Consider the following 26,493-nt stretch of genomic DNA (forward strand, 5'->3'; position numbering starts at 1 on the left):
TCAAAAAAATAAATATAAAATCTAATATTTATTTTACCATATTTCTTATCCACTTTTTGTTCTAGATATAGTAATCTGAAATGCAATTTATTTTTTTATACTATATTACCTCCAACAAAATGGCTCTAAAAAATGATTGAGATATTACAATTTTCTTTAATTAGAGTATGCAAACTAGTTAAGTGGGTAAAAACACTTTATATTAAGTGATATTAGTTTGACATCGCTTTCTTTCCAATCTTCATCAATTTTTTTCCGTTCTTGTTCTAAAAAAAAAAAAATGATTTCAAGTCTTATTATTATCAATCAGTCATTTTGTTGTTTATATTAATCACGACGATGAGTCAATTATGAAGACAACCAGATTATATTCAATAAATTAAATTTGATTATAGAATAATATGTTATAGGGATTTTCTAGACCTCAATACATGAGCCTCTACTCTCCTCAGGGGGGGCATCAACAACCAAAGGCACCTTTTCTAATATGAATACATGGTAAAATATAAGTATATTGATATAAGTGATTGCTTTAATAAAAAAAATACAAGATGCGAGGGCGTTGGAAATAGTTCGCACTTAGAAAAATAGGAAACAAAGCTAAAAAGTGGGGAGGCGAATCAAAAGGTGGTGGACTGGGGTCGTACGCGAGTTCCGATGCAAGCTGATGTCCGGTTCCGGAGCAGCTGAGTTGCATGGGAGGTTGGCCGTCCCATAAAAAGAGCATCACTCGTGCCTTAAACTACAGCTGGTTTGGTCTCCCTCCCACTCTGGCCTTTTTAATTATTATTACTGTCACGTCACATTGAGTTTGCCCATAATTCCTTCCATACGCTCACATGCCATCTCTGTGGCAAAACAAATATTATAAAAAAGGGGAGAATATTGAGATGGCTGGCTATGGAAGTGCCAGGTATTAAGTACAGTAATTACTTGTGCTTGGAATGGGGAATGGACGAAAGGACATGGTGGATGTTGGGAGAGTTATTGCTATTCGTAATTTTATTGATAGGTTTATTTAAATTGATGTATCTTCTTCTTATTGTGGAGGAAATTCAAGTTTGTTTGTTGGAATGAATGCGATCTTCTATTTATAGATTTAATTGTATGAAAGAAAAAAATTAATCACATATGAAGATGAAGTACTAATTGTATAAATGACTAAATGTAAGTTGACAGTTAAAATTAGGTTTATGGAATAGATTTTGCCTTAGAACCAATAAAAGTGTATGTTTACCAAATTAAGGAGTATTACTAGATTGCTTCCTAAATAGATGACAATGGAAGGCAATATGCGTGCGCTTGTTTGGCTTTGATTTAGTTAGAAAGATAAAAGTTAGAAAAGAAATAACGGAAAACAAAGACAAGAAAATAATTGATATTTTGGGTTTTTTTTTATTTTTTTGAGCAAGTTGAGATCTGGAATGGAAAGGATAATGAGCGACTCCAATTTTAGCTGTCTAGTTGGAAGAAGTTTTATTTTTATTTTGATTTCAAGAATGAATGAAAATATTCCAATCTGCTGAAACATAATTCTGAGTGTTTTTCAAATATTTAAATTCTATTATAATTTTCATTGCAGTCACGAATCAAATACACCTTGAGGCTCTTCTCACAAATTTTGTGACTCTATAAACACACCTACAAATCCTACAAAGCCAAGCAACTCAAACTAGGCCGCTGGCCGACCTATCTCCTTTGTCCACCTACAATTTTTTCAGACAATCGTATGATCTCGATTGGTTGCATCGTGGGACTCGAGCACTTTTGCTGCTTTTCAACGCAGTTTAGCACCTAACTCGAGCATCCTGATAGGAAATATATTCTTTTGAATGGACCAGCTACGAAATACCCAAAGCCTACTTCCTAAGTACCATTCTTCTGATTTAATATCGTATATTAAAATGACTCACGATATCCTATAGTCTAAAATAAGTCTGTTGTCATTAGCTTTACAGTCTATACGAGATAATATTTAAAGCACAAAATCAGAGAATAAAATCGGTCGAGTCTTTGCATGTGAAAGTTTTAGACTTTTTGGGACTTACGATCCAAGTACAACCGACTCAGTTCTGATACTAGTTTAGAGAGTTTAATTCTGCATGATTAAGAACAGCCTTGCATCTGTCGTATTCCCATTATTTATATCTATATGTCCTGATCTAACTTGCACACGTAGTTCGTGGTTATTCCCCTTCCTATCAAGTCTCAATAGAGATTCCGGGTACACGTAAAGGAATGGTTAATGAGGACATGTAACTTTTTGAATTCAACTATCTAGTTGCTATAAAAAAAATATTGGAAGTATATCAGTTAAAATTATATGAGAAGTGAAACAGCAGCTATAGAAACTCCAGTTTTTCTGATTTTAATGGCTGTATCTACACCCGTCGGATATAAGCTGCCGATGTACCCAAAAAAAAAAAAAAAAAAAGAAACTTGACCACTAAGCACACAGTTGTTCTGCAAGATCTCTACTAGTATAATTCAGACTCCCGTGTAGCAACTTCACTCAGACATGGGAGTTTGACTCCTTTCTCTTCTCTCCTTCCCCCCTTTCTTTATTTCTGTTTCTTAAGTGGCATGCGCATTGCTCGTGCTATATTCTAGATGAACTCCTGCTAGGAAGTGGAATTTTGAACATTGAAGATACCATTAATAAAACTAGCTATCAATTAGATTTTTTTTTTTTTTTGTAATTTGTGTGTGTGTGTGTGCATGAGTAGAAAATCATCTTGAATATTCCTTTAATGTTCCATTTCCAAGGAGAAATGTGATTGGGTAAAATTGCATTGAAGAGTCATGCCATTTGATCCATGAAATCATAGTGATTGAATTCCCCTCTAGAACAATTCTATCACTTTGATCATGGTCAATTGCACATCGTAGCCCATGCCATGGCACCATTTGTGCAATTCGGACGAATTTAGTGCACCGGGATTGAGCCTGCCTTCACAGAGCCCAACCCGTTTGCGCCATTCGACCCACCTTTGACTTGTAGCCAGCCAGCTGGGCATATCTACGGGCCCATGAAAAGGTTTCCCTGATGGCCCAAGACATGGAGCTCAGCTTATGATGCATCCGATAAAAGCTCCGAGAGCTGCATTGCCAAAAGGGTTGAATTCCACGACAAAAGAGTGCAAGATTCGAGGGGTAGCAATTGGAGTCAGACCATCCTTTGGCGATGAAACAAGGAAAAGATAAGTGGTGGATTTGAGGGGCAGCATTTGCTGGTGGAGTTGTAGGGTTGGTTTTGGTGCGTTTGATTGTTATGGGGATGTTCAAGTTAGGAACAGGAAAAGGAGAATTAATTTCAACTTTCTGCCAATCATATATATCTATTGAAAACAAAAAAACTTTCAGCCAATCATAATATGGTTTCAAAAATTTACTAGATATATTTCATAATGCATTGTTGATGGGGAATTAGATGTCCCTTCAACCCTATAAGGCATCATGTACACTAATTTAACATGCAGTTGCCAGGGAACTTAAGTAGATGCAGGACTTGGATCATTACTAGCCAACTAGATCAAATAGGGATAAAGAAATCCAAGAATGCATATTATATTCCTCTTTTGACATAATCATGTTCCAGAAATGATTGCTCAACAGTAGATGGGCTGGCAGAATCTTAACCTTTTGTGGAATTCAACATCTTAGAACTATAAAATAAATTCAGTCCAAGAAATATTAGTAAAACAGTGACCATTAATGTCATGATAAATCCAACACATGGCAAGAAAAAAAAATGAGGAGGCTTCATAATCAAAAGAAAATATGTATGTAAATTTCAAACTACTTCTCTACACAACTGCTGCATAGACATCTTTTAAATCTTTGCTCGAAACATCTTTTATCTCCTTCAGTCAAAAGCAATTGTATCCATAACATTTGTTGCCAATGAGTTGTTCCAAACTTTCTTGCATCTTGCCATTCTCCTTTGTATTCTAAAATTCTATCTGTTTTCACTCTGTCATCTTTCTAAAATCAGAACAGAAGGATCCTATTTTGTTAAAAAAATAAAGTGATATATAAAGAAAAGTAAAAGACCTGAACAAAGTTCAACAGTTTTCCTTGGCAAGACTTTTAAGTTAGCACGAAAATTGCAAGTAAGTTGTTAATTCTCAACAGATCTTTTGAAATGGTAACCAACAATGACGACAAAGTTGCTCAAATCAGCAAAATAGGTATATTGAAGAACTGCCTTCCCACAGGTCACCATAATTCTATAAAGCACATATTAGTACTACAGAGAACATAGCATTGTCTATCTGCTAGCTAAACTAGATTAGAAACTCTACGACTGCAATACTTTCAAAGGCATTTGTTACAGCGCTTGTTGAATTTCTAAGCAAAATTTTAGAGTTCAGATTACTTCAACTTCAGGGCTTCAAGTCCCCAATACAGAACTCATCAACCATGTCAAACACACGAGTAGCATGTTGTGGCCTGTGGAACCAGCAAAGAGAAAATTAAAAGCCCAGGAGCACCAGAGTGAAAATTTACAGGGAAACAAGTGGAAACACAGAATATGTAAAAAGTCTTAAGCATTGCATGATTAGTCTTTTAGAGAGGGAAAGGGAGGTGCATGAGGTGCACATGTGCATTGTGTGTTTGTGAGAGAGAGAGAAAGAGAGAGGGTGGATCATATGAAATTTTCTAGAAACAAGTAATGTATTGACATGTAATGACAAAATAAAATAAAATTAAGGTAGTGTTAAGTTTCTTGCCATCTAGAGCAGTAGCATGGGTCAATCAGATCCCATGAAAAAGTGATTTCCCAACCATTCAGCTATAACTAAATTATCTCCATGACAAATTATAAATGAGATTATGGGTTGCTAATTAACAGAAAAAGCCTGCTTTAGATCCAAAGCTATTTTCTATATATCAATAGCCAAGCATGTTCCATGATGGATTGTGAAGCAAAATATAATCCAAATCTTACAAAGCCCTCTCTTTTAAGACAATCAAATTAATAGAGAAGGGAAAGTCCTGAGTTTTGAAAATGTTAAACTGAGGCAAAGAGTGAACAGCTTGATGACATCTGATCAAAAATTGAACTCAGCACTCATGTTTTTATCCGGCCCGGTCAACATACTCAGCATTTATCCTACTATTCAGATGAATTGAGACAAAAATACAGGTGGGACTTGGCACAGGTCAGCTGCTGGCTGGAGACAAACGAATGGAAATACAGAGCAAGTAATAGATGTAACAGATATATTGATGAAAGTTCGTAAGTATGATATGATCAAATTGTTAAAATTTTCTAGATTTCCATTATCAGAATTGGAGCAAAGAAATTTTTCCATGATAAAATGCAAGCAAAGAAAGCAGGAAAGAAGATCATGCTGCAAAGTGCCATTAATCAAAAGTTAATTTACAATTAAAAGTTTCTTTTTTTATAAACAAAGCAAAACTATGGCTGTAAGTTCCTATAACATGTACAGACCCGTAAAATCCCTCGGTTGAATCACCTCCAGCATTGTTTAGTATAGCATCACCACCTGGATGTTCCTCCACATATGGAGTGACATCATAGACCTACACAAAGAGCAAAATATTGCTTCATGAAGCAGAGTATTTTCCTATCACAAAACTCAAGAAAAATAGTATGGATAAGAAATACGTTATAGAACCTTTCCTTTGATAATGATCCAACAATCATCTCTCTTATTATGCAGACAGACCTCTTCCTTTGTGTAAGTTTTCAATGTCTAAGCAACAAAACATCAAGAAAAGAATTGCTCATGAACTAAATAACAGGCAAATTCTAATTTGTAACTGGATGAGTACTACATTATACAATCAGCACACACATGCAAAAGAAAAGGATGTACAAGAAAAGCTTCCCTTTTCCTGTGTACGAGATGTATCAATCTAGTGCACAATGATCCGAATAAAGTATCAATGCCTTCATATATTTTGTGTCATAAATGCCATGTGGAACTGGCACGTTGTTCGAAGATTGAAAGCCCTCATTGTTTAGATTTTTATATTGCTCACAAATAAATTTAGCTGACAAATTGAGAATAAAATTTGAAGAGATACAATTGTCAAAAGTTAGATATGGAAAACAATAGATATTATAACATGCCTAACCAATGGTGCAAAGGCAGAATAGCAGCATAACTACTTGGCAACTGGACAGGTTGGTATATTTACAGGCCCCCATTCCCATGGTTTGGATACTTTAGACCTAACCTTTTTTATGTTTTCCATATGGCATGGCCATCAAAACTTGAACAGAATGGGACAACTTGGATTGGCTTAACAGGCATGCACTTGCATTTATTGCAGGGATTAAGCTTTGACATGATCATAGCAGGATAGAAGATTGAGAACAGTCTTAAAGAATCAAATCCCATTCAATGCTGACACATCATCCAAGTGCCTAGCAGACTGGATCAGACACATCAATTGCATGAGTGGGAAATTGGGAACTAAATTCACTCAGTTACTTCCTGCTTCCATTCCTTCCGTTGTATTCTGTCATTGCTAAAGGTTTTACTAGCATATCTCATGAATCTTCTTAATCACTGATTTATGCTCTCAAAATGTGGTTATAGGGATTCAATTTTTCCTTTTCTCTGGCCTGTCTGCACAGGTTATAGAAGATACATGAAGATCATAATTTACAAATCCATCAAATTAAGAAAAAACATGCCAAAATGATAGACAGTCCTGCTTTCACAGAAAAGAAACTCAGTTAATGAATGCAGATAAAGTTTGGACAGAGAGGAAATTAAAGAAAATTTCTAATTGTATAGCTGCCATTAGAGAACTAGTTAAATTTTAGTAATATATATCACACTGTAAGTCTTAATTGTTTTTGAAATTACAAACTAGACATTCTTCTAAGTACTGAAGTTGTTCAACATTTCTAGCAAAGTGTATCTCAAGCAAAAGAAATAATAAAACATAAATATCCAACAAACCGGTAATTGTACGTTCAAATAATGTACCTTTGACGTCCCACTTGGACGAGTTCCTTTAGTTTTACCTACATGGATAGAATAAGGTGGATAAATGACATGATTGTAGCATACATTGCTCAAAGATTAAGGATGTGAGTAATGCTACCATTATTTTTTGATCTTGGGATGATAAAAAGAGCTCCGAGTACAATAAGTACAACTACTGTCACGACAATCATCTCCATTCAAATCAAGATTCCCCTATTGAACAATGAATTGAACGAAGTGATCCATGACTATATAATTAAACAATTAAACATTGAGTTACAAAAGAAGTAAAAGAAAGAAATAATAGAAACAGATATTATTAGATAATTAAACATTGAGTTACAAAAGAAGTAAAGAAAGAAATACCAGGAACAGACTTTACTCGATCAATAACTGCAAGAAAATCTTCTGTTGATTGTGATCTATGTCAAAAAATGAACCACAAATTGCATTGTTAATCAGAAGAACTTCTTCACCTATTAATTCTCCATGTCTTCAAATCACAACCCACTAAATAGAACAGAATTGTATCTAATGAAAAGAAGGTTTCTCTGGAAAGGGTGTTGCCAGAATGAAGGTAGATCTTGGTAAGTTTCTTTAAGATGTTACTGTTACTTGCCAAAACGAATACTTTATCAGAGTATTCAACAGAAACCAGAACAATTTCCAACAGGATGTATCTAAAATTACATCACTTGATAATGTTATTCTCATGACTAGATAGTCCCGATGCAAATGGCGGTTCTATATATCATGAAGGAATTCCAAGTTGCAGTTGTTCTGAACAAAATCTCATACCAGGCTGATGCAACTGATTGTTCTATTTCTTGCTTTTATTTTCTCTCTTTTTTGAACGCATTCATTTTCTTCCAAAATCCCCGCGGTATTCCTCCTGTCGAGCGCTAAATCTAGAACGGAGAAACTACGCGCAAATCAGGCATCAGATCGAAGTACTAAATCAGAAGGTCCCTCATCCAAGGAGAACACTTTGAATACTTGATCTCCTATACCTCTACTGCGATGATGTTTTCCTCCGAGTCCCCAATCTCTTCACGACTCTTCACAAGTCCTGAGATTCTCATTCATTTTTTTGAACTAATTTCACATGATCGAAACATCTAATAGAACGGAACTGTACCAAGAGAGGATCGAAGAATGAACGTACCAGAAGTCGCGAAGATCGAAGCTAATCGCCGCCGGATCCACCGAGGAAATCGTCTCTGTGGGTGCGGCTTTTAATCGAGGGTTGAGGGTTTTAATGGCCTAAGAACTGGGAGACGGGTTTGGAGCTTCCGGACGGGATGGTTTCGTAGCCGACCGGTGTTTCAGTCGAGAACACCGTTTTACATAACGTCCGTCATTAGAATGTCGAAGTCCGTTAGTCTCTTATTTGGAAAAGGTAGAGGTTCGACTAAGCCGTTAACTGGCGGCGTGGGTACCGAAACAGGGGAGGAGTTGCTCTCCCTGGTCCTGGGCCGGCCTTCATCTTTTGCGGTCATCCGTAAAAAAAGTAGTAGCGAACGGAACAGCGGATCGTAATCTTATCCACTTTCTACCTCCGGGCCGGACGACAGCATTGTTCACTCTGGGATTTGCTTTTCGGTTCCTAACAGCAAACTGGCCCGTCACATTGACCTCAGCAATTACACGAATTATGAGTACACAATATACAAATTTGCAAAGCAATTGGATTGGACTTGATTAAGCTTGGCCTACTCAAATTTGGCTTCTTTCCGGTTTTCTAACTAAAGCTCAAGATCAGAGGTGCCAATTAATTAGATTAGTGAAGTTCGAGTCCCACCTATACCATCACAAATTCTACTGCTTTATTAAATTAGATAAGGGTCTTACAAATCTCTCTCGTTTTTTTTTTTTGAAAAAACAAAAACTCAAAATTAGGCTTGACTTATCTTTAATTTTGATAAAGATTAGTATTGACACTATCTATGATTACCATGTGACTCAAAAACAAAATAGATATGAGGTTTATAATAATGCTTGTCAAACCATATAATCATCGGAGTTATGCTGATCTAGCGTATTCATGCTAGGTATAATTATTACAAAAAAAAATCTCGTTAGAGATATCTCACGAAACTACTCCAACAAGAATCTATGATAAGCTATTCCTAGTTTAAACCAATAATTTATGCTAGTCTTCTTTGTTTTATGAACAAAAATGACATCAATAAAAAATATTTTAAAAATTATAGCCATAACTTATGGCCTTATTATTTCAATAGATAATAGTTATAATGCATATAGTTATGTGTATGTCTACTACTAAAGATTTTAGATATAGAATAAATTTTAAACTATTTTGAGCATAAAACATACCTTTTCAATAAAATCGTTTGATATTTATTTGATATATTATTTTTTAAGTTAAATATTTTGAAATTTTAATTAATAAATAAAACACTGTAAATTTGGACTTTGGAGGATATGCAGATTCTATGGTGTATAAAATCCCAAATTAATAAGAGTTCTCTTTGGACAACTCCTTAAAGTTTAGCTATATCAAAGATTTTTTTAATAGAAAATTAGCATGATTTAAATTTTAAAATCTAATCAAAATTATTTTATAAATTGAAAGGTTGAGAAATAATCGTTTATATATAATAGAAGATATCATGTTTTTAATATAGAGAAAGTTAAACTTTGCCACAACCAGCAAACCAATATGAATTTTAATTTTACAAGGAGCGAAACATCCTTTTTATTTATAGAATCATGAAAATCCAGATTTAAATAGAGTTTTTTTTTTCTTAGAGTCCTTCTCAAAATCGAACAATATCAAAATCTTTTTTAATGGAACTTCAGCCGGATTTAAATATCTAAGTATGTACCCAAAAAGAAAATCTAAGAAAAATTATGGTAATGATTGTTAGGAAAGTAGAAATGTTGAAAAACATAGTCATGCAACAAAAAGAAAAAAACATAGTTCTTTTTATATAACTTCAGAAATTATAGTTGATTAGGGATAGGAGTAACATGTGGCGTGACTATTTCAGCAGGTGCAAGTATTCATCTGTGCTTGAAGAAACTGAACTGCAAATATTCTCGATATCATCCCCTTTGCGAAGAGGGCTTCCTCCCGGCCGCTACTTGTTCAGCTCTTGCCCCAAGTAACTGGAGAAAAAAAGGTATCAAAAATGCCGGCAATTTCGACGCCGAATTCCGTCGCAAGCGCTTGCCTCTTTACCTCTTTGCGTCCCTCCCTCCCCGCGACTCCCGATCGGCTTCTCGCCTTCTGCTCGCCCCCTTTCTCGAAATACCCTTTTCGTCCCCAAACTCTAGGTCTCTCCCTTAGGAGGAGGAAGAGAGGAATCCTAGTCTCCTCGAAAGCCTCGGCGGAGCTCTCCCCCACCGAGGAGGAGTGGCTCAGGAAGCTCCCGGACAGGAAGAAGCCGCTCTACTCCCACAGCCTCCCCTGTATAGAGGCGTGGCTGAAGAATTTAGGGTTCTACCAGAGCCGCGAGGACCGGGCGGTGTGGTTCGTGGAGAAGGACAACTGGCATGCCCAACTCTCCCTCGATGTCACCGATCTCTACATAAGGTCCCGTAAAAAGGATTCCTTTCCTTGAATTTAAGCTAGTGATGTTTGTTGTTTGGTGATTTGAATTCTTATGGTGTTGAATCTTTAGTAATTGGCGAGTTCTTAATGATTTTTGACGTTTGAGATTGTTAAAGATGGAAATTTTGTGTTGATTTGCTGAAAAAAATGATTACTTTTGATTTGGTTGGCGCATAGATACATGTGCATGTGAATGAGATCTGTAATGTACAACTTTTAGAAGATGAGGTCTTATATGTCAGAAGTTGTTTATGGCTGTAACATAATAGTGTCATTTGTTATTTGGTGGTTTGAATTGTAGTAGTATTTATCGAGTTCTGATCGATTTTAGCAGTTTGAGATGGAAAGTTTGTGTTGGTTTGCTTAAAAAGATGTTTACTTTTGATTCAATTCCGGCATGGATACAATTTCATGTGAATGATGTGATTTTTATAATTTGAAAGTTGTTGTTTGTGATTGTTATATCTTTTCATCATTTAGCATATGTATTTCTTGATCTCTTCTGGTTTAGTGGAACAATATATGGATACATGACGACAATTGAAATGGATGTACATGAGGTAACCTGTAGATTTTGTTATAGTTTGTGACTGTTATATGTTTTCATCATTTGACATGTGTATATCTCGATCTCTTCTGGTTTAGTGGAACTATGTATGGTTACAGACCACAAGTGAAATTGATGCACATGAGGTAACCTGTATTTTATGTTTGCTGCCTTCAGTCTGTTACATGGATGAAAGACAGAAAGAGAGGTGAAGACATAGCCAGCAAATTAGGGGGAGGTGGCTGAAATATGCTCAGGAATTGTCTTGTGCACCTCATGTGCTGACAAGAGTAGTCACCTCAGAGAATTTTGTGAGACAATTTAATTTGGGTCCTATTTTTTGCTAACTTAAGGTGTTGGGCACATAGCATTAGTTTCAGAAAAAAGATGACAGTGTGTAATGTAACTAGGATGGACATTTTTAGAAATGGGTTGTTTTTTATGAAGCTTGTGGGTTGCTGTACAATAATTGACAACTTTATTAACTGGTGTTGATTTCTAGGTTTATTTAGATATCTCCTACTTGAATGAATTATCTAGCTTGAGATCTCTGTAGACCTGCATCCTGTACTGAAGAGGAGGACGGTTGTTGCTGCCAGGACACTTTGGCAATTCAAGGGCACTGGAGATATTGTCTTTTATGTGTTAGTCTTAATTCATGCTGTTTCTGAACTGTTCTGTTAACATATAAATGTAGGCAAACTTATTCTTTGCAGCCGTGAACTAGAATGTATCTGGTAATTGAACCAAGACTCTTCAAGAGCTCACTGTGGAGTGCCATGTCCTTCACAATCAAAATGAAAGGAATGCTACTTTTCTCTAAGATATTTGCAAATTCTGTTGAATGCGTCTCTGCTAATTTTAAATGTTTGAACATCATGTGTGTCAAGTCAAAGCTATAGAGAAAATATGCTTGACCGAAATATTATGTGAGTTGACGATATATTGTTCCTTTTGGTTCGTGGCATTGAAAATTTTTATTGTAGTCGGTTTGTAATGTCAGAGCATGTTTTGATCCGGCCAGATAATTCTTTTTTTTTTGTTAGATTTTTCAATTGCAATAGCATACATTGACTTCAATTTAACCTGACTCTCGAGACTGTTGTGATGGAATCATTGTCTGATGCATTGAGTGGACATCACAGGTACCTGAAGAGTGGACCTGGAGATCTTGAGAAGGATGTGGAGAGGAGATTTAGCTATGCATTGAGTAGAGAGGACATTGAGAATGCAATACTTGGTGGACCATGAAAACAAGATGGTAGGCACAAGAATAATCTTTTCGAATCTGTAGATGTCATTTTATATCCTTTTGGGGATCATAGAAGAAAGGACTTTACCTCTGAACTAGTGATTCTTTTTCTTTTTTTTATTTGATTGCTTTCTTCTAAAGTATCAATGTGCTGTGTATGTGTGTGTGTGTATGTATTTGTATGTATGTGTATGTATATGTGTATGTACATATAATATGCTTTATAATTGCTAAGATCACTTTCTTCGCAGAAATCTTTCCACAGGGTCATTGATGTATGTGCGGATCTCCTTGCATGTCAAGCAAGGACTTGAATTCATCATGATTTTGGGCTGTTTTGGAGTGTATGTTCCTACTTCTATGTGTATGTCCTCTCAGAAAAACTTATATATATTTGTTCTATGTATATGTCCTCTCAGGAGAACTTCTATATACTTCAATAGTAGTTAGTTTCGAAATAGTTTCACAATGTACACCAAGCATTCAATCCAAATCCTCTTCTTTTTTTCCCCCCTGGAAAGTGAAATCCTCATTATAAAATGCAGTTATGTACATTTCTCAAATAATGCCTGATGCACATTTGCTGGGTCAAGTTTGGTCCCCATCTAATTGTGTAGAATTAAATAATTTCGTATTGATGGCATTTCACCATCAACATGGTTTCCACCTGAAAATTTAGTTGGAAATATTCAAAAAGGATTTTTAGCAGGTCAGAGGTCTGTCACAGAATCCTCATAACCATGGATAAAATGAAGGGTTGTGGATGCCTGACAGCTTGCAAACAGCATAATTTGTTAGTTCTACCTGAAACCATACAGTTGGATGACTGGATTGTTGATATTTACAGGAGTCGATGCCTTGTCCTTTAGTTACTGCACTTAGGACTTTGCTACTGTGCTTAGGAACATCACATTTGGCATGCATGGTACATGAACTGCATCTGAAGATGGGGCAGATCCCTGGTATCACCACTTGGATCAGAAAATAAGACACCCAGCTCAGTTTGAAAAGGAAAAAGGCTCATGAGACACACTTCCTGTTTTATTGGAAATTCTAGGCATTGGAGAGCTGAGCTCTACCCCAGTCAATTCATAAGAAGAGCTACCTGCCGGCAATCTGAAAGAACCAAATCAATGTATGCAAGTGCAGAAGAACAAAACAATGCAGAAAGTCTTGTGTACATGCACACCCAGCCAGCAATTTTCGAGAAAACATCAGGGTGGTATGAAATATTACACAGCATGGGTTACCACAAAATCCTGAGCAAGCCTTATAAATACACAAGCAAGAGAAATGCCATATCAGTATTCCTATCCCACTTCATGTCCGTGGTGCAGGCAGTCGCTTGATCATCTGATCTGGATGGAGAGAGTGGTTTGATTTCAAACAACTAGAAAAGATGCAGCTTTACCGTATTTGTGGCACCTCCTTTTTTCTCATGGAATCTGGGGTTGGATGTCATCAACAGTGGGAACTGGAAATTTAACAGCTTCACTGAAGATTTGTAGACTGGATTTCTGCATTTGAAGTATAGGATCAATACACCTTGACAAGGTCCCCAAACAGAGATCCCTCAGTTTTCAGTAGTTTCTGTGGGCAATTATACTCCACCAATTTCTCAGACAGAAAAGGAAGAGCTTCCCATGAGATGAAAAATTTTACCTAATTGATCACAGCAATGTATCAATTAAGACCCTGTTTTGATAAAAAATTAAGAGAAGCAAACTGTCTTATAATTTTCATACTGAAGTCGCCCAATTTTTGTGATGGAGATACTCAGATACATGAATTCATTATCGCCAGCAGAAAAAATTAGGTCTTTAAAAGATCGGAAATAGGATTAAACATTTTTGAGAAAGCTCAAATTGGTGTGCAACTTCTGATAGCAATAAATGTTTATCCATGCATAAAGAAGGTTTCTAGTGACAATTGATGAGTGTATCTACAGAGTTAGCTTATGAAAACGTGATATAGCACATAGAAGAAATCCTTAATATACTTATACTGATAACAAATATGAACCCAAGGAGGCTTGACAAAATGTGAAAATTCTTGATTAAGAAAAGCTCGACTTATGAACTTAACCCACATGGCCACTACTGTAGCAATCTATATTGTAGTTATTTTTGTTTCAATTAACGTTGTTATTTTTTGATAAAATTCTAATATAAGCATGGTGTTAGTATGTAAATTAGATATTTCTAAGCATCATATCATTATCATAAGTTGCTATTTTTGTCACTTACAATTGTATTTGCCGGATAGCATTTAAATTTTTGTTTTGTTTGATCTTTCTGGATCACGGAGTGGAGTTTAAATGATAACATTTTTTTTTTCTTTTCCGGTACATTAAATGATAGCAGTTAATCCATATGAAATCATGCCAAATTGCCAATGGGTGGAAAAGTCAACTTGTGGGCATCAGTTAGGCAAGGGGAAGCACAATTTGTCATTCATTCAGGCACGGGTGCGTACTAACTTTGAAAGTTTACACCTATTGAGATGTCGACCACTTTGACAGGACTACAGGAGTTAACATTCTTGGGCAGTAAGAATTATTTTAGAATGGTTAATCTTGCTACTGCCAATCTGGTGACTGGTGAGATAAAAATGAGGTCCACAGGCCTCACCCAAACGAGTCAGTAAGTCAAGGGACATAGCTACAACTGACTTTGCTTGAAAATCATTGTTGTCCAAAGTTAAAAGGCCTTGAACACTAGCACACAAGTCCTTGTATGATATGATGGCGAATCTGCAATGCGCGAGCTTTATAGATTGAGGCATATCAGGACTCAATTGGTTTGTAGAAAAAAAAATTTCTTTCTGAAATATTTTTTTTCTAAAAAGTTGATATATGAAAAAATGGTTTTTGCATGTTTGGTTGACTATGAAAAATTGACATTTTTTTGTAGTAACTTTTGTTTGGTTGAGCATTTACTTTTTTAAAATTTTTTTATAAAATACATGTTATGTTTTTAATAAAGAAAAAGACCTTATATATTCCATCTAAAAGCTTAAGAATATTTTTTTTTAAAAAAAAATTATCTTAATTTTCAGCTGGTTGGAATTGGATTTTTCCAAATTCTACATGTTTTTTTTCTTTTTTTTCTATAAAATGTGAAAATCTTATTTTTATAGGAATTATCTCTTTTTTTCGAAAACTCCAACTTAACACGAGGCATCTCTTCATTTTTCTCATTGACTCTACTTCCGCCTACTTTTCCCGTGAACCAAATGGCCCAATTCATGACCTCGTGAATCTGTTCTTAGGTATATAGGAATCATCCATGAACCCCGGGCTTTCGGCATTTGTTTCATAGGTTCTCTCACCAGTCTGTGGCTCTAGTTTCTGTAACTCATCTGAAACATCCCAGATGACAACAAATTTTTGCCAATATAGCCCATGCAACTGGGCACAAAATTTAGACCCAACACTGGAGCCAACTTCGGCGGCATCACGGCATTAGACACAATTGAGTCCAATTGAGCCATGAAACTCTGTACCTGAGATGCAAGAATTATGGGACTCATCCTCACCAACATCTGTAGTGCAACGCAATCACTGAATAGCAGTTGGGCTGGAGAGTTGCTGTTTGGAGAGAAACAACAAAGATGCTGTTCGTGATGATCGCAGCCGTCAATCCACCAGATCACAAGCTGTGGTACAAATACTTATCAATATGTTGGCCAACTTGCATCCAGATCCCCAACGCTCAACTTGTTGCAACTATGTATTCCAAATCAGCTTATTCAAGACCTTCATACAATACTGATATCAAAGTTGAGAATGATGAAAAGTTTTGCAAAGATTTAGATAAAATGGATACATCAAATGTAGTACAAATACTGAAGCTAGAAAATTTATAAACTTACAAACTATAGCATGGTTTTTAAATCTTTTGGTATTGTTGGCCAGAAAGCAAATGTGTTTGTCACCTGTATGGATTTCAACCTTTCGTCAGCATTGTAAGGATATCAATTTCTCATAGTTTAAAGTGACGTGAAAGTTTCAACATCCAAGGAACGTAAGGAGCTTTAAGTTGACTGGTGGACAATCACCTTGGAACTCTTAGCTATGACCTTTCGAGTACTTCCATTTTGGACCAAATATATATCATTACGAATGGTTTTAAACCCTCATCAAACCCATATTGGCATCATATGCATCGGCCTGGATTGGCTCAGCTAGCTAAAAGCAACGCAGAGTTTCTAATGGCTAATGAATGCCCTCTATTAAGCCCCAAGATACACATTCCAAAAGAAACAGGTAACATATGAGAGTGCAAAATTACATTCTCTCCGACAAGGATAGGGGTTGTAATTTTTGCACGAAGAAAGAATTCATCTTTTTTTCGCACAAATTAATTATTGGATCGTGCAACAGCTGCTTCGAGATCTATGCAAGTAGATGAGTGAAATATTCAGAATGTTTTGGGAGTTGTGCGGGATACTATCCAATGATCAATATCATGAAAGAAGATCAATTATTCTTTTAGATGCAACCTAAACTAAACTTTTTTCTCTCTTTTTTTTCGAGGAAGGGAAAAGGCGAAGCGCATCCATGTCAAGCTTAAACTATTTTGACTGGCTGTACCATACTAAACTTTGACTCTAATTCTCCCATTTGGTAAAAAAATACAAACATTTTTTTTATGGTACAAGATACAGGCAGTTATAACATGCAATCTCTTCTGGCAAAATCACATGGGGCTTAAATGCTTAATAAGTCAACCCTAACTCCAATTCCTTTTCCTTCTAGGAATATAATTTCTGAAAATTAGATTTCTAGAAAGAGGATGTGTGGAAAAGTACTTTTGGCATGTTTGGTTGATAATAAAAAAGTGGCAGATTTTCAGAGTGCTTATTATGTTTGATTGACCATCCACTTTTCTAGAAAAGTTATATGTAATTTTTATTATACTTTTAATAAAAATTAGGATTTTAATGCTGAAAAGTTTTTTTTAAAAAAAATAAAAATGAAATAATTTTTGGCTCATAAAAAAATAATTTTATATTTTCATAGGAAAATAATTTTTCAATCTCCTTTCTTTAATCTCTCTTCGTTGACCACAATTTTTTTTTTTCCGCTAACCAAACGAGCCCTATACATTCAAATAAGTCGATTTCTCCTCTGCCCCCTCTATGAATCTTGCATTCCCTGTGTTCGACGCCGAGATCGGTTAAGACGTCGTTCTTTTCCGTCGACTAACCTCTCTCTCTCTCTCTCTCTCTCTCTCTCGGTCTCCATTAGATCTAATCTCAGAATCGGGGGGGAATGTTGTGAGGATTGTTGGGTCTTCGCTTCGATCGAGGGAGGGAGGAAGAAAAGATGCAGAGTCGAGGATCGAGCCACCGCCTGCCGGGGTTGGTGCTCCGTTCTCGGATCTCCTCGGTGATGCTCGCAATGTTTGCCACCATGGCCTCCTTCTACGTCGCCGGGCGGTGAGACTCCTGTCTCCCTCCGTTCATCTATATTCTTCTTCCTTTACGGTTGAATGGATTTTTTTTGTTTTTCTGTTCTCGATCGCTAGAATTCGAATTGCGAGCCTGTGTTTCATGAACTACTGGCAGTTATTCTAATTTAAGCGCAATGTTGAAGCTTTTTCTTTCTTGGTATTAGTCTATGGCAGGATGCGGAAAATAGGGTTTATCTCATCAAAGAGCTCGATCGGAGGACCGGACAGGTATTCTTTTTGATTTTTCTTGAGATTTTTGTGTTCGTGTCTCTTTCTGCTTTCGATCCGATTGGGGTTTCGGGGAGTATATTAGATTCTTGATGCTCTTCTTGACGCAAGTTGGGATTGAATTTTGATTTTTTCCATGGATTCTTGTACAACGGTATGATCTTACGAGTGATCGAAGCAAATTTCTAACTTTGGGTATGTTATCCAGTTCTCGATGCTCTTTTTTCACGCGAATTGTTTAAATTGTAAATTTTTACATCTTGTCTCCTAAAAAAAGCGTGTCGTTCAAGTATCATTGAAGTCAACTTTCGAGCTTGGGCTGTTGTTTTTCTTGCTGGTGTGTAAGAACTTTGAAGAGATGTGAGCTTCTTGGTTCTGTTTCAGGGGCAGTCCGCTATATCAGTTGATGATACGCTGAAGGTAGTAGAATGCAGGTAATTCGCGTTTATATGCGAATTTTCTGGTTGAATGAGATCAGAGCTGAATCTTTTGAAATTTCTACATAGGGCTTAACTGTAGATATTCTAATTCAGGTACCAACATAAGAGATTAGCTGCGCTTGAGATGGAGCTGGCTGCGGCAAGGCATGAAGGCTTTGTTGGGAGTTACTCTTTCAAGACAAATGGAACTACTACTAGGAAAAGGCTGATGGTTGTTATAGGAATCATCACAGAATTTGGGCACAAGAACAATAGGGATGCGATCCGAAGGTCGTGGCTTCGAACTGGTATGGTGCTTGCCCCTATCATGTTGAGATTCTCTATGAAATAAATAGAATTCTTTGCGTTACCTATATTTAAAAATAATTATTATAAAAAGACTCTGCTTGATTCAAGAGTTGGGTTAGTTGTGTGGAAATCTATTATTGTTTTACTGTGAATCCATTTATATTAGTAATGTGATAAATCACCTTTGTGCGCTATGATATTGTTTGGTAGTCATTTTTCGTGAGCTGAACTACGAGAACATGGGAGGTCTATGTCGAACTAAACTGTATTTTGGATCACATGTCGTATTTGATGCCGTTTTCCCACATATAAAAAAAGTTTATGCTCATACCTCTGTAAATTCAAATTTTTCTCTCATCCATACATTTCTAGTTGTTGCTGCATTCATGTTGTGGTGCTCTGATGTGGATATAATAACTTGCATGTTACAACTACCACCACCTCCAGCCTTGGCCCGTCAAGAGAAAGTCCCGCAAACAGATCGAGCAGTAATTTACTGCTTACTGCCAATTTGCTGTCAGCCTCTTGAGGTTTTGTTGACATTCTTGGGTTAATCCAGTTAACAGGAAAGAGCATAATCACTTCCACACATTGTATTACTATTGAAAAACTATTTGTTGTTTGATTTGTATGTAAAATATATTGATTTCGGTACTATATATTGAAATATATAATTTGATATGACCCACAGATTTCGAGAAGCATTAAGAGCTTTTTAAATGCTAAACCAATGTATGATTGCTAAAAGTTAGCTATTTTGCCAAATCATGTGCCATGCATGATCTTTTGACTTTGTACAGGTCCAGCATTGAAAAGGTTGAAAGAAGAGAAAGGTGTCCTCATACGATTTGTGATAGGAAGAAGGTCTTATTTTATGGCCTGAAATAACACATTAGAAAGGTCCTATGGGAATCTTTTTTCTGATGGATTCGTGCTGACTTGCAGTGCAAATAGAGGAGACAGTTTTGACAGGGCAATTGATGATGAAAATAGGCATACCAAGGACTTCTTGATTCTTGTATGTTTGTTTGATCTTTTGACACTTCCTTCACAATTTCTTTGATTATTATTCTTTTCTTGCATATTCTTATTTGTTTGTTTGTTCCTTCAAGCTGCTTGCAATTTACCTGTATAAATTTTTCTTTGTATCATCTGTCCTTTTCAATGGAATTAAATGGCGTTCAGCATGAGGATGTTTTGACCGAGATCTCTAGATTTTTTTTTTTTTTTTGGTACAAAACCAAGATCTCTAGATTGACGGAGACAACAAAAAACATGAAGATATGCCATGAGAATTATATTATGCCATCTCTTTACTACTTCTGTGGGAAAGAGATTTTATTATCATCCTCATATTTGTGCTAACAGTCCTATAAATGAATTAGAACAGTTTATTGTGTGCAGAGCTACACCTCTTTAAACTATAATATAACTTCTGTTTTTTAAGCCTGTAAAATTTTTTATAGTGATTGTTTTTTATGGGAGAACAAAACCAACAATAAGGACATATCTATTATGAATATTGAACCAAGCTATTTTTCTAGAGTAACTCAGTTGTATAGAATCCAAGTTCAAGCAGATCAAGTGAGGCTCAAGTTCACTATTTTAATAACCAGCACAAGCTCAAACACAATCCAATTACTTCCAAGCCATCCTTGAAATTAATTTTGACAGAAACACAGACTATTCACCAATAACTTACTTGATGGACTCCTGAGAGCCTTAGGTCTGAATATTTTTATTGTTTATTAAAGTTGAAAATACAAAATGCAACCATCAAACATACTAATTAACCAACTGGTGTGGTGCATGCTAATATCAAAGAAATCAGTGATTGTTGAGTGGTTGGGCTATCTGCTTTGAGACACGCAAAGAGATGGACAGTACTGTCAATCAGGGTTGTGGAGGATAATTTAGCAGCTTCAATAAATAGATGATGAGACATGATAGTGTTTAGCAGATAGACAACGCTAGAGAAGCACATCATTATCGCAAAAGGGTGATGGTCTATTTGTGGCCACATGCTTGCAAATGGATCTTATGGTGACTGCAGTGTGTTGTTTATCCAAATAATTGTAGCAGGAATTCTTTGATCTTCCATTTTCTTATTTAATAGGAGCTATTCTTTTCACATGGTTTTGTTTACTGGATCTCCTTATTGTTAACTATTTTCTTTTCTTGTTTTCCCATTTCTTACTCTGTGTATCATAACTTTGTGATAATCCTTTTAAGCCCTTGAACTTGTCAAGAAATCAAATCATTTGTCACCTTTTGCTTTTATCCATTCTTACTAGACACACCTTGAATCTGTGGTCTGAAGACATATGTAATATGATGTAGTTGGTTGAGCTTCAGTTTATGTTGTGGTTATTTGTTTGACAAGTTGGAGAAGGCTGTGGGCTAGAAAGTTGTTCGTTTAAAGAAGAGATTATTTAGTGAAAATTTTCCACAAATCCACTATGATATACTTATGTCGATTTCTCTGGATGGTTCAAACTGGCTTATACTTTAATTTCCAACAGGATAATCATATTGAAACATCAGAAGAATGTCCAAAAAAGACAAAGCTGTTTTTCGCTCATGCTGCAAACGCCTGGGATGCTGAGTTCTATGCTAAGGTTAAGGATGACGTTTATGTAAACATTGGTAAGAACTGATCTTAACAAGTGCTACATGACTTACACTGGCATTATGGTTTATGTCAATACTCTGTGATAATATTTCAGTTCATCTAACTGATGCCAACATATATCATGTCTATAATTACTGAAAATTAGGTCGAACCTTAAATTTACTTGCTGTGCAGCTAATTTTCTTCTGTTTGAGGAACCTCATACCAAGATCAAAATTGCCATGTGTTGTAATAAAATCATGAAAAGTTAACACCTTATGTGGATATTAATAAAGTAATAAATTAGTCTATCTTGGTTGAGTTCTAAGGTGATATAGAAACTTGTGCATATATATGTGCTATAAATTATTTTCCAAGTGTTCCCTGATGATCATAATATTGACAGACTTTGTGCTGATAACGATAGACATGCTTAAAGTAGCTTTTTAGCATATTAATATCATGTACTGTTTTCATCAATTTATGGCGCACTATAGGAATGCAAGTATAGGCATATGCGCATCCTGATATATTTTAGAACATATCTGAATAACACTTTTTTCTTTCTAGATGCTTTGGGAGCAATGCTTGCAACTCACTTGGATAAGCCCCGTGTTTACATTGGGTGCATGAAATCTGGCGAAGTTTTCTCTCGGTCGTGAGTAGTTAAATTTTTGAGTCTTTGGTACTTTTTCTTCATTATGACTATTAAAAGGAAGTTTTTTTTTGTTTTTTTAATATTTATCAAATGCTGATGTAGGAACCATAAATGGTATGAACCAGACTGGTGGAAATTTGGCGATGGAAAATCGTGAGTGATATTTCACTTTCTGTTTATTTTTTAAATAATCATTAGCATCTTTGGGATAATTTGCAAGTGTTGAGCATCTTCTTTGATGATCTTTTGCTGGTTTAGTTATCTTGATTAATTTGGTAATTGCTCCTAGCTTGGTTTTTACTTCAACACAGAAACTTTAAGAAGGGGTTTTCTATCATAATTTGAACCCTCCACAACCTTATGGCAGTGTATGGATTTTCGAAAATATTACTAGATGATTTTTCTTTTAATTTTTTGGCTCACTGTGACCATTTACTTCTGGCTTGGTTGCATGCAACTTACAGAAAATACAGCCCGAATTGCATATCGCCTAGAATGAAACTGCTGAAAAGCATAGACTTGTAGACAGAAATGGGTCACATTACATCTGTAATGCTTACCACAGGTAGCCGTTAGTAGGTTTCTCAGATTTATGATGTTGATTGTCTTATCTCCATTTCTGTATTTTTTTCCTTTTTGAGGAAGTATGATGTTCATGATGAGTATATTGTAATATCTTGGATCAATGCTAGTTTAGGGGCATCAGGGTGTCATTATAGAGTAACTCTTACCTGCTGCATTTGAATGACATCATGTCAGGTAACTGAAGAAGAATGTTAATTATTTGTGATTTTTTCAGTGCTGATCTTGTTAGAGGAGACAAAGTGGTTAAACAATAAAAAAGAATTGAAGGAGCGATAGGACAATTTCCAGTGAACATTTGGAACATGACAATAATAGGGAAAGTTCACTCAAGAGTTATATAATTTTTGGTGTTTTATTTGATACTTTGGTTGAATAGTATGAAGAGAAGAGATCCACACAATGTTTTTTTTGACAATGTTAATGGTATATAAATGTGTCAGGCTGGCTTGTAGTCAAACTAGGCCCAACCTTGGTCGGCAGGAACATGAAAAAAAATAATAGGGAAAGTTCGCTCAAGAGTTATTTGAATTTTGGTATTTTATTTGATACTTTGGTTGAATACTATGAAGAGAAGAGATACACTCACATGTTTTTTTGACATTGTTAATGGTGTCAATATATCAGGTATTAGACAAACTAGGCCCAAACTTGGTTGGCAGGATTTTTCATTTTTCTGGTAATTTTTAAGCTTCTGTTTTAAATTCATGGCCATTAAGGGCCTAGGAACAGGCTTGATATGCGAAGTTTTAGTGGGCCTTCATCGATCTTCATTTGTGGAATTGAATTTTTTACCTAAAGATTTGTTCTAGAAACCACTGGCCTGTGGTTTTCGGTTCTTATATGAGCTACAAGACATCAGCCATATATAGTTGGTTCATCCAGGTCTTTATGACTTGAAGCAAACCCAAAGAAAAATCTACACCCCCTATATATCACATCATTTAGCAATTTCTTTTCTTAAAAAAACAATTATTCATGCTCGTAAAATGCATACTAGATGGTGAAAACCACTTCAAGTAGTTTGGTGATTGTTGTGAGTGAAGGTCTCCTGGAGTTCTTTGCAGCTCATTGTCAAAGGTACAAATTAGTTGGAACATGATTCTGGTCGAATTGCCAACAAGGCTTATCTAAGCCATTTGACACCCCTCTCCGCATGGGAGAGGTAAGGTTCAAATCCAGGCAGTAGCATCTCTATTTTATTTCTCAAGGAGGGGGAGAGGGAATTAAGCGAGTTGATTTTAACATATCATCAAAAGTTAAATCTTGGATGCCAGAATCAGGAGGCAGCGAAGGTCTGAGATTCTGTAAGTTTCTGAAGCAGGTGTGCTATCTTAGGTAGATGATTCCTGCTAGTCTGCTACTAAGTGTAAAACTGAAAAGAAGCATATATCAATTTTTAAAGCTATTATGCGTATATATTTCTCTCCCTTGATATCTTCTTTTTTGCTTGTTGTCTTCCTTTTTCCATAACAATACCGTTTGATGTTACTCCATGATTTCTTTGAGGACCTTATTTTCATACAACTTCCTCCTTATTAATAAATGTTTCCGACTTATTGAAATAAATTCTGGTTCTTAAGTCACTAGATCTCATTTATGCAAATTTGATCTCAACCTTACCCATTCCAACGTAGATTGGCAGAAATGAACCATGAAGTTGTACTCAATAATGCAGTTTTTTGCATTCCATATATGGATTCTGATAGCCCCCTGAGCTCATGTCTTGTTGTTTTTCCTCCCTCATTTAACAGATATTTTCGTCATGCTTCTGGTGAAATTTTTGTCATATCCAGAGCTTTAGCACAGTTTATTTCCATAAATAGGTGAGTAGATTTTGCCACTTTCTAGCTTCTGTTTCACTCAATGAATAATTGGGAAAGCATTACATGAGATCATATTCTGTAGATGAAAAGTTAATGTATTACTAATATGACCATTTCTTGTGTTTTGAGCAAAAGATATATTCTTCGTACATATGCCCATGATGATGTTAGTGCTGGTTCATGGATGATTGGGCTTCATGTGAAGCATGTCAATGAAGGAAAATTTTGCTGCTCATCATGGTCCTCAGGTTACTCTCTTACCCTGCAAATCACTAATAATTTGATAATGTCGTTATTGTGGATTTAATTTCCTTGTAAACTTATATGTGCTAGTCTTGGGCTTGGTTTTACATATCTTGGGGACCTCTTACCATACATATTTCAACATATATGTGTCATGACTTTCATGTCCCAACTAATGCTTTAGCTTTCACTTTCTGCTGCCTTCAGTAGCAAGGCATTCTCACCCATTGATGGAGTTTGTGACACTCCACTTTTCAGGAGCCATATGTGCAGCTCTGTGACGATGTGTTTACGGTAGAGAAGTTTACAAATCATGCCGAGGGCCCTCGGGTCTGAGCATCCGGTCTGCATCACTAGTTGAAAGCAATGGGCAACAAGTCTCTGACGGGAAATCCTCGTCATCTAGATTGACTTTACTAGAAAGATGACATCTTGTGTCGAAGAAGAGCTGGTGGCCCGATAACAGGATGCAATATGGAGATTCTTCTGGAATTGAGAGAATTGACAGGTTTCCCACTGTTTTATATATATATATATGATTGTCATTTATTGTTAGCGCAACATTCTTTTGTTGAGGAATCAATTTTACGTCAGGCAATTGAAAGGACTAGATGAAAATCATTTTTTATGCAAGTTCAGATTGAAGTTTTAAAAAATTTGTCATTAGAAAATCGAGTTACAAGACTTGATTCTTAAGGTGCATTTATTTTAGTTGTGTGGGTGGTTCTTACTATTAGTGTTCCCGAAATCACTAGGATTGTTTCAGAATTTGCAAAACCCCCTTTGCCAGCACTGCTGTCAGATGCCATCTTTCCCCTTTTTTAACCTGATTGGTGGCAGCAATAGGCACGGTGATAAAAACAAAATAAATGCCAAGGATGGTGATTTTGGCAACTGATAGGGGTGACATCGGGATGGATATTGGTCAGAATTTTGGTATAAGCTGAACCTGAATCCAAAGAACATTGAAGCAGATCATTCTGTTTGCAAGGTTCAATCTGTAGTCATTTATGGATACTGGATGGTTAGGCGGTGTTGGGGATATTCTCAAGGCTCCTTTCCCAAGTTGATTAGTCTGTGCCTAAAAAATAATAATAATATACGTCTTGTCATGCTTTGAAATATCTAGTGAACGAGACACCAGTTGACACCATTTTAGTGCAATAACAACAATAGCCGACCTTTATGATTGCATACAAACAGCTCGTTGGATGCGTGAGCTAAGTGCGTGCCCATTGATGCCCGTATATGAGGACAAAAACGTTTCATACGCATTTGCACAAGCCACTTCAAATTTCCTAAATATTTGAAGGAAGATCCTAGGAAGCAGATGTGATTTTGGGCAGATATGTTACCCTAGGTAAAAGTTTTCTGCTATTAAGATTCTAATCCTATGCATTTTTTTTTTTGTTGGTAAATCAGATTTGTCATACCTTCCTAGTATGGATACATCCAAAAAATTCAGGTGGTGGAGGAAGGGAGGTGAAAAATTTGAGGCAAAAGAGGGATGCCAAGAAGATAAGTTTGTAGGAGGGATAACATATCCTGATTATGCAGTCCCAACGTGCAGCAAAGCATATTGGATAAATGATTAACAATTTAATCCATATCAACTATTTATAATTGTTTGAGCAAAAGAGCTAACAACAGTTAAGACTTAGACAGTGAAAATGAAAACAAATTGTATTTATTGTTACACAAGCGGCACTGGGCTGACTGATTCAAATGGATGGCTAATTATAATTGCTACAAGTTCTTTAACTATAATCTCTATTTTGACAATGGAATTTGGAGATGGTTTCGTACCTTTACCA

At 36.0% G+C, this 26,493-nt stretch overlaps 3 protein-coding genes across 6 annotated transcripts; 2 read left to right on the plus strand and 1 right to left on the minus strand.

Moving 5' to 3' along the window:
• Positions 1 to 4,169: 4,169 nt before the first annotated feature.
• Positions 4,170 to 8,470, minus strand: LOC103708380 (cytochrome B5-like protein). The gene is made up of 6 exons (XM_088705255.2): positions 8,411 to 8,470; positions 8,137 to 8,203; positions 6,972 to 7,009; positions 5,646 to 5,723; positions 5,459 to 5,550; positions 4,170 to 4,452 (listed from the first exon to the last, which is right to left on the minus strand). The coding sequence occupies exons 1-6, from the start codon at positions 8,468 to 8,470 to the stop codon at positions 4,386 to 4,388; spliced, it is 402 nt and encodes a 133-aa protein (XP_088561381.2). The 3' UTR covers positions 4,170 to 4,385.
• Positions 8,471 to 10,002: 1,532 nt separating this feature from the next.
• LOC103708360 (uncharacterized) lies at positions 10,003 to 12,867 on the plus strand. Its single transcript, XM_008793253.6, has 3 exons — positions 10,003 to 10,530; positions 12,241 to 12,356; positions 12,599 to 12,867. Exons 1-2 carry the CDS (start codon positions 10,127 to 10,129, stop codon positions 12,344 to 12,346), a joined length of 510 nt encoding a protein of 169 aa, XP_008791475.4. The 5' UTR covers positions 10,003 to 10,126; the 3' UTR covers positions 12,347 to 12,356; positions 12,599 to 12,867.
• A 4,518-nt stretch (positions 12,868 to 17,385) lies between these two features.
• LOC103708359 (hydroxyproline O-galactosyltransferase HPGT1-like) lies at positions 17,386 to 25,312 on the plus strand. Of its 4 annotated transcripts, XR_015969053.2 has the most exons (13): positions 17,386 to 17,789; positions 17,968 to 18,031; positions 18,416 to 18,465; positions 18,565 to 18,758; positions 19,560 to 19,623; positions 19,705 to 19,777; positions 21,282 to 21,405; positions 21,941 to 22,028; positions 22,131 to 22,181; positions 22,493 to 22,593; positions 22,828 to 24,436; positions 24,572 to 24,684; positions 24,938 to 25,312. XR_015969053.2 is itself a non-coding variant. In XM_008793252.5 (12 exons), the coding sequence occupies exons 1-12, from the start codon at positions 17,677 to 17,679 to the stop codon at positions 24,958 to 24,960; spliced, it is 1,029 nt and encodes a 342-aa protein (XP_008791474.4). In that variant the 5' UTR covers positions 17,386 to 17,676; the 3' UTR covers positions 24,961 to 25,312. The 4 variants fall into 4 exon arrangements, 1 of the variants encoding a protein (XP_008791474.4); XR_015969056.2 differs by lacking the exon at positions 22,493 to 22,593; XR_015969054.2 differs by lacking the exon at positions 24,938 to 25,312 and having other exon boundaries at positions 24,365 to 24,436; positions 24,572 to 24,626.
• The last annotated feature ends 1,181 nt before the right edge of the window (positions 25,313 to 26,493 follow it).

Source organism: Phoenix dactylifera, chromosome 9 (assembly GCF_051530095.1).
Source record: "Phoenix dactylifera cultivar Ajwa chromosome 9, Ajwa_hap1_PhDact_Kaust_v1.1, whole genome shotgun sequence".
Taxonomy (NCBI): Eukaryota; Viridiplantae; Streptophyta; class Magnoliopsida; order Arecales; family Arecaceae; genus Phoenix; species Phoenix dactylifera.

What these genes read in the sequence shown, in the direction of transcription:
- LOC103708380 (XM_088705255.2), bottom strand. Translation starts at nt 8,470, where the DNA reads ATGACCGCAAAAGATGAAGGCCGGCCCAGGACCAGGGAGAGCAACTCC. An exon ending in GCAACTCCTCCCCTGTTTCG is followed by an intron (nt 8,204 to 8,410) that starts GTACCCACGCCG and finishes CTCGATTAAAAG; the next exon opens with CCGCACCCACAGAGACGATT. An exon ending in TTCGATCTTCGCGACTTCTG is followed by an intron (nt 7,010 to 8,136) that starts GTACGTTCATTC and finishes CTATCCATGTAG; the next exon opens with GTAAAACTAAAGGAACTCGT.
- LOC103708360 (XM_008793253.6), top strand. Translation starts at nt 10,127, where the DNA reads ATGCCGGCAATTTCGACGCCGAATTCCGTCGCAAGCGCTTGCCTCTTT. An exon ending in GTCACCGATCTCTACATAAG is followed by an intron (nt 10,531 to 12,240) that starts GTCCCGTAAAAA and finishes TGGACATCACAG; the next exon opens with GTACCTGAAGAGTGGACCTG.
- LOC103708359 (XM_008793252.5), top strand. Translation starts at nt 17,677, where the DNA reads ATGCAGAGTCGAGGATCGAGCCACCGCCTGCCGGGGTTGGTGCTCCGT. An exon ending in TCGATCGGAGGACCGGACAG is followed by an intron (nt 18,032 to 18,415) that starts GTATTCTTTTTG and finishes GTTCTGTTTCAG; the next exon opens with GGGCAGTCCGCTATATCAGT. An exon ending in AAGGTCGTGGCTTCGAACTG is followed by an intron (nt 18,759 to 19,559) that starts GTATGGTGCTTG and finishes GACTTTGTACAG; the next exon opens with GTCCAGCATTGAAAAGGTTG.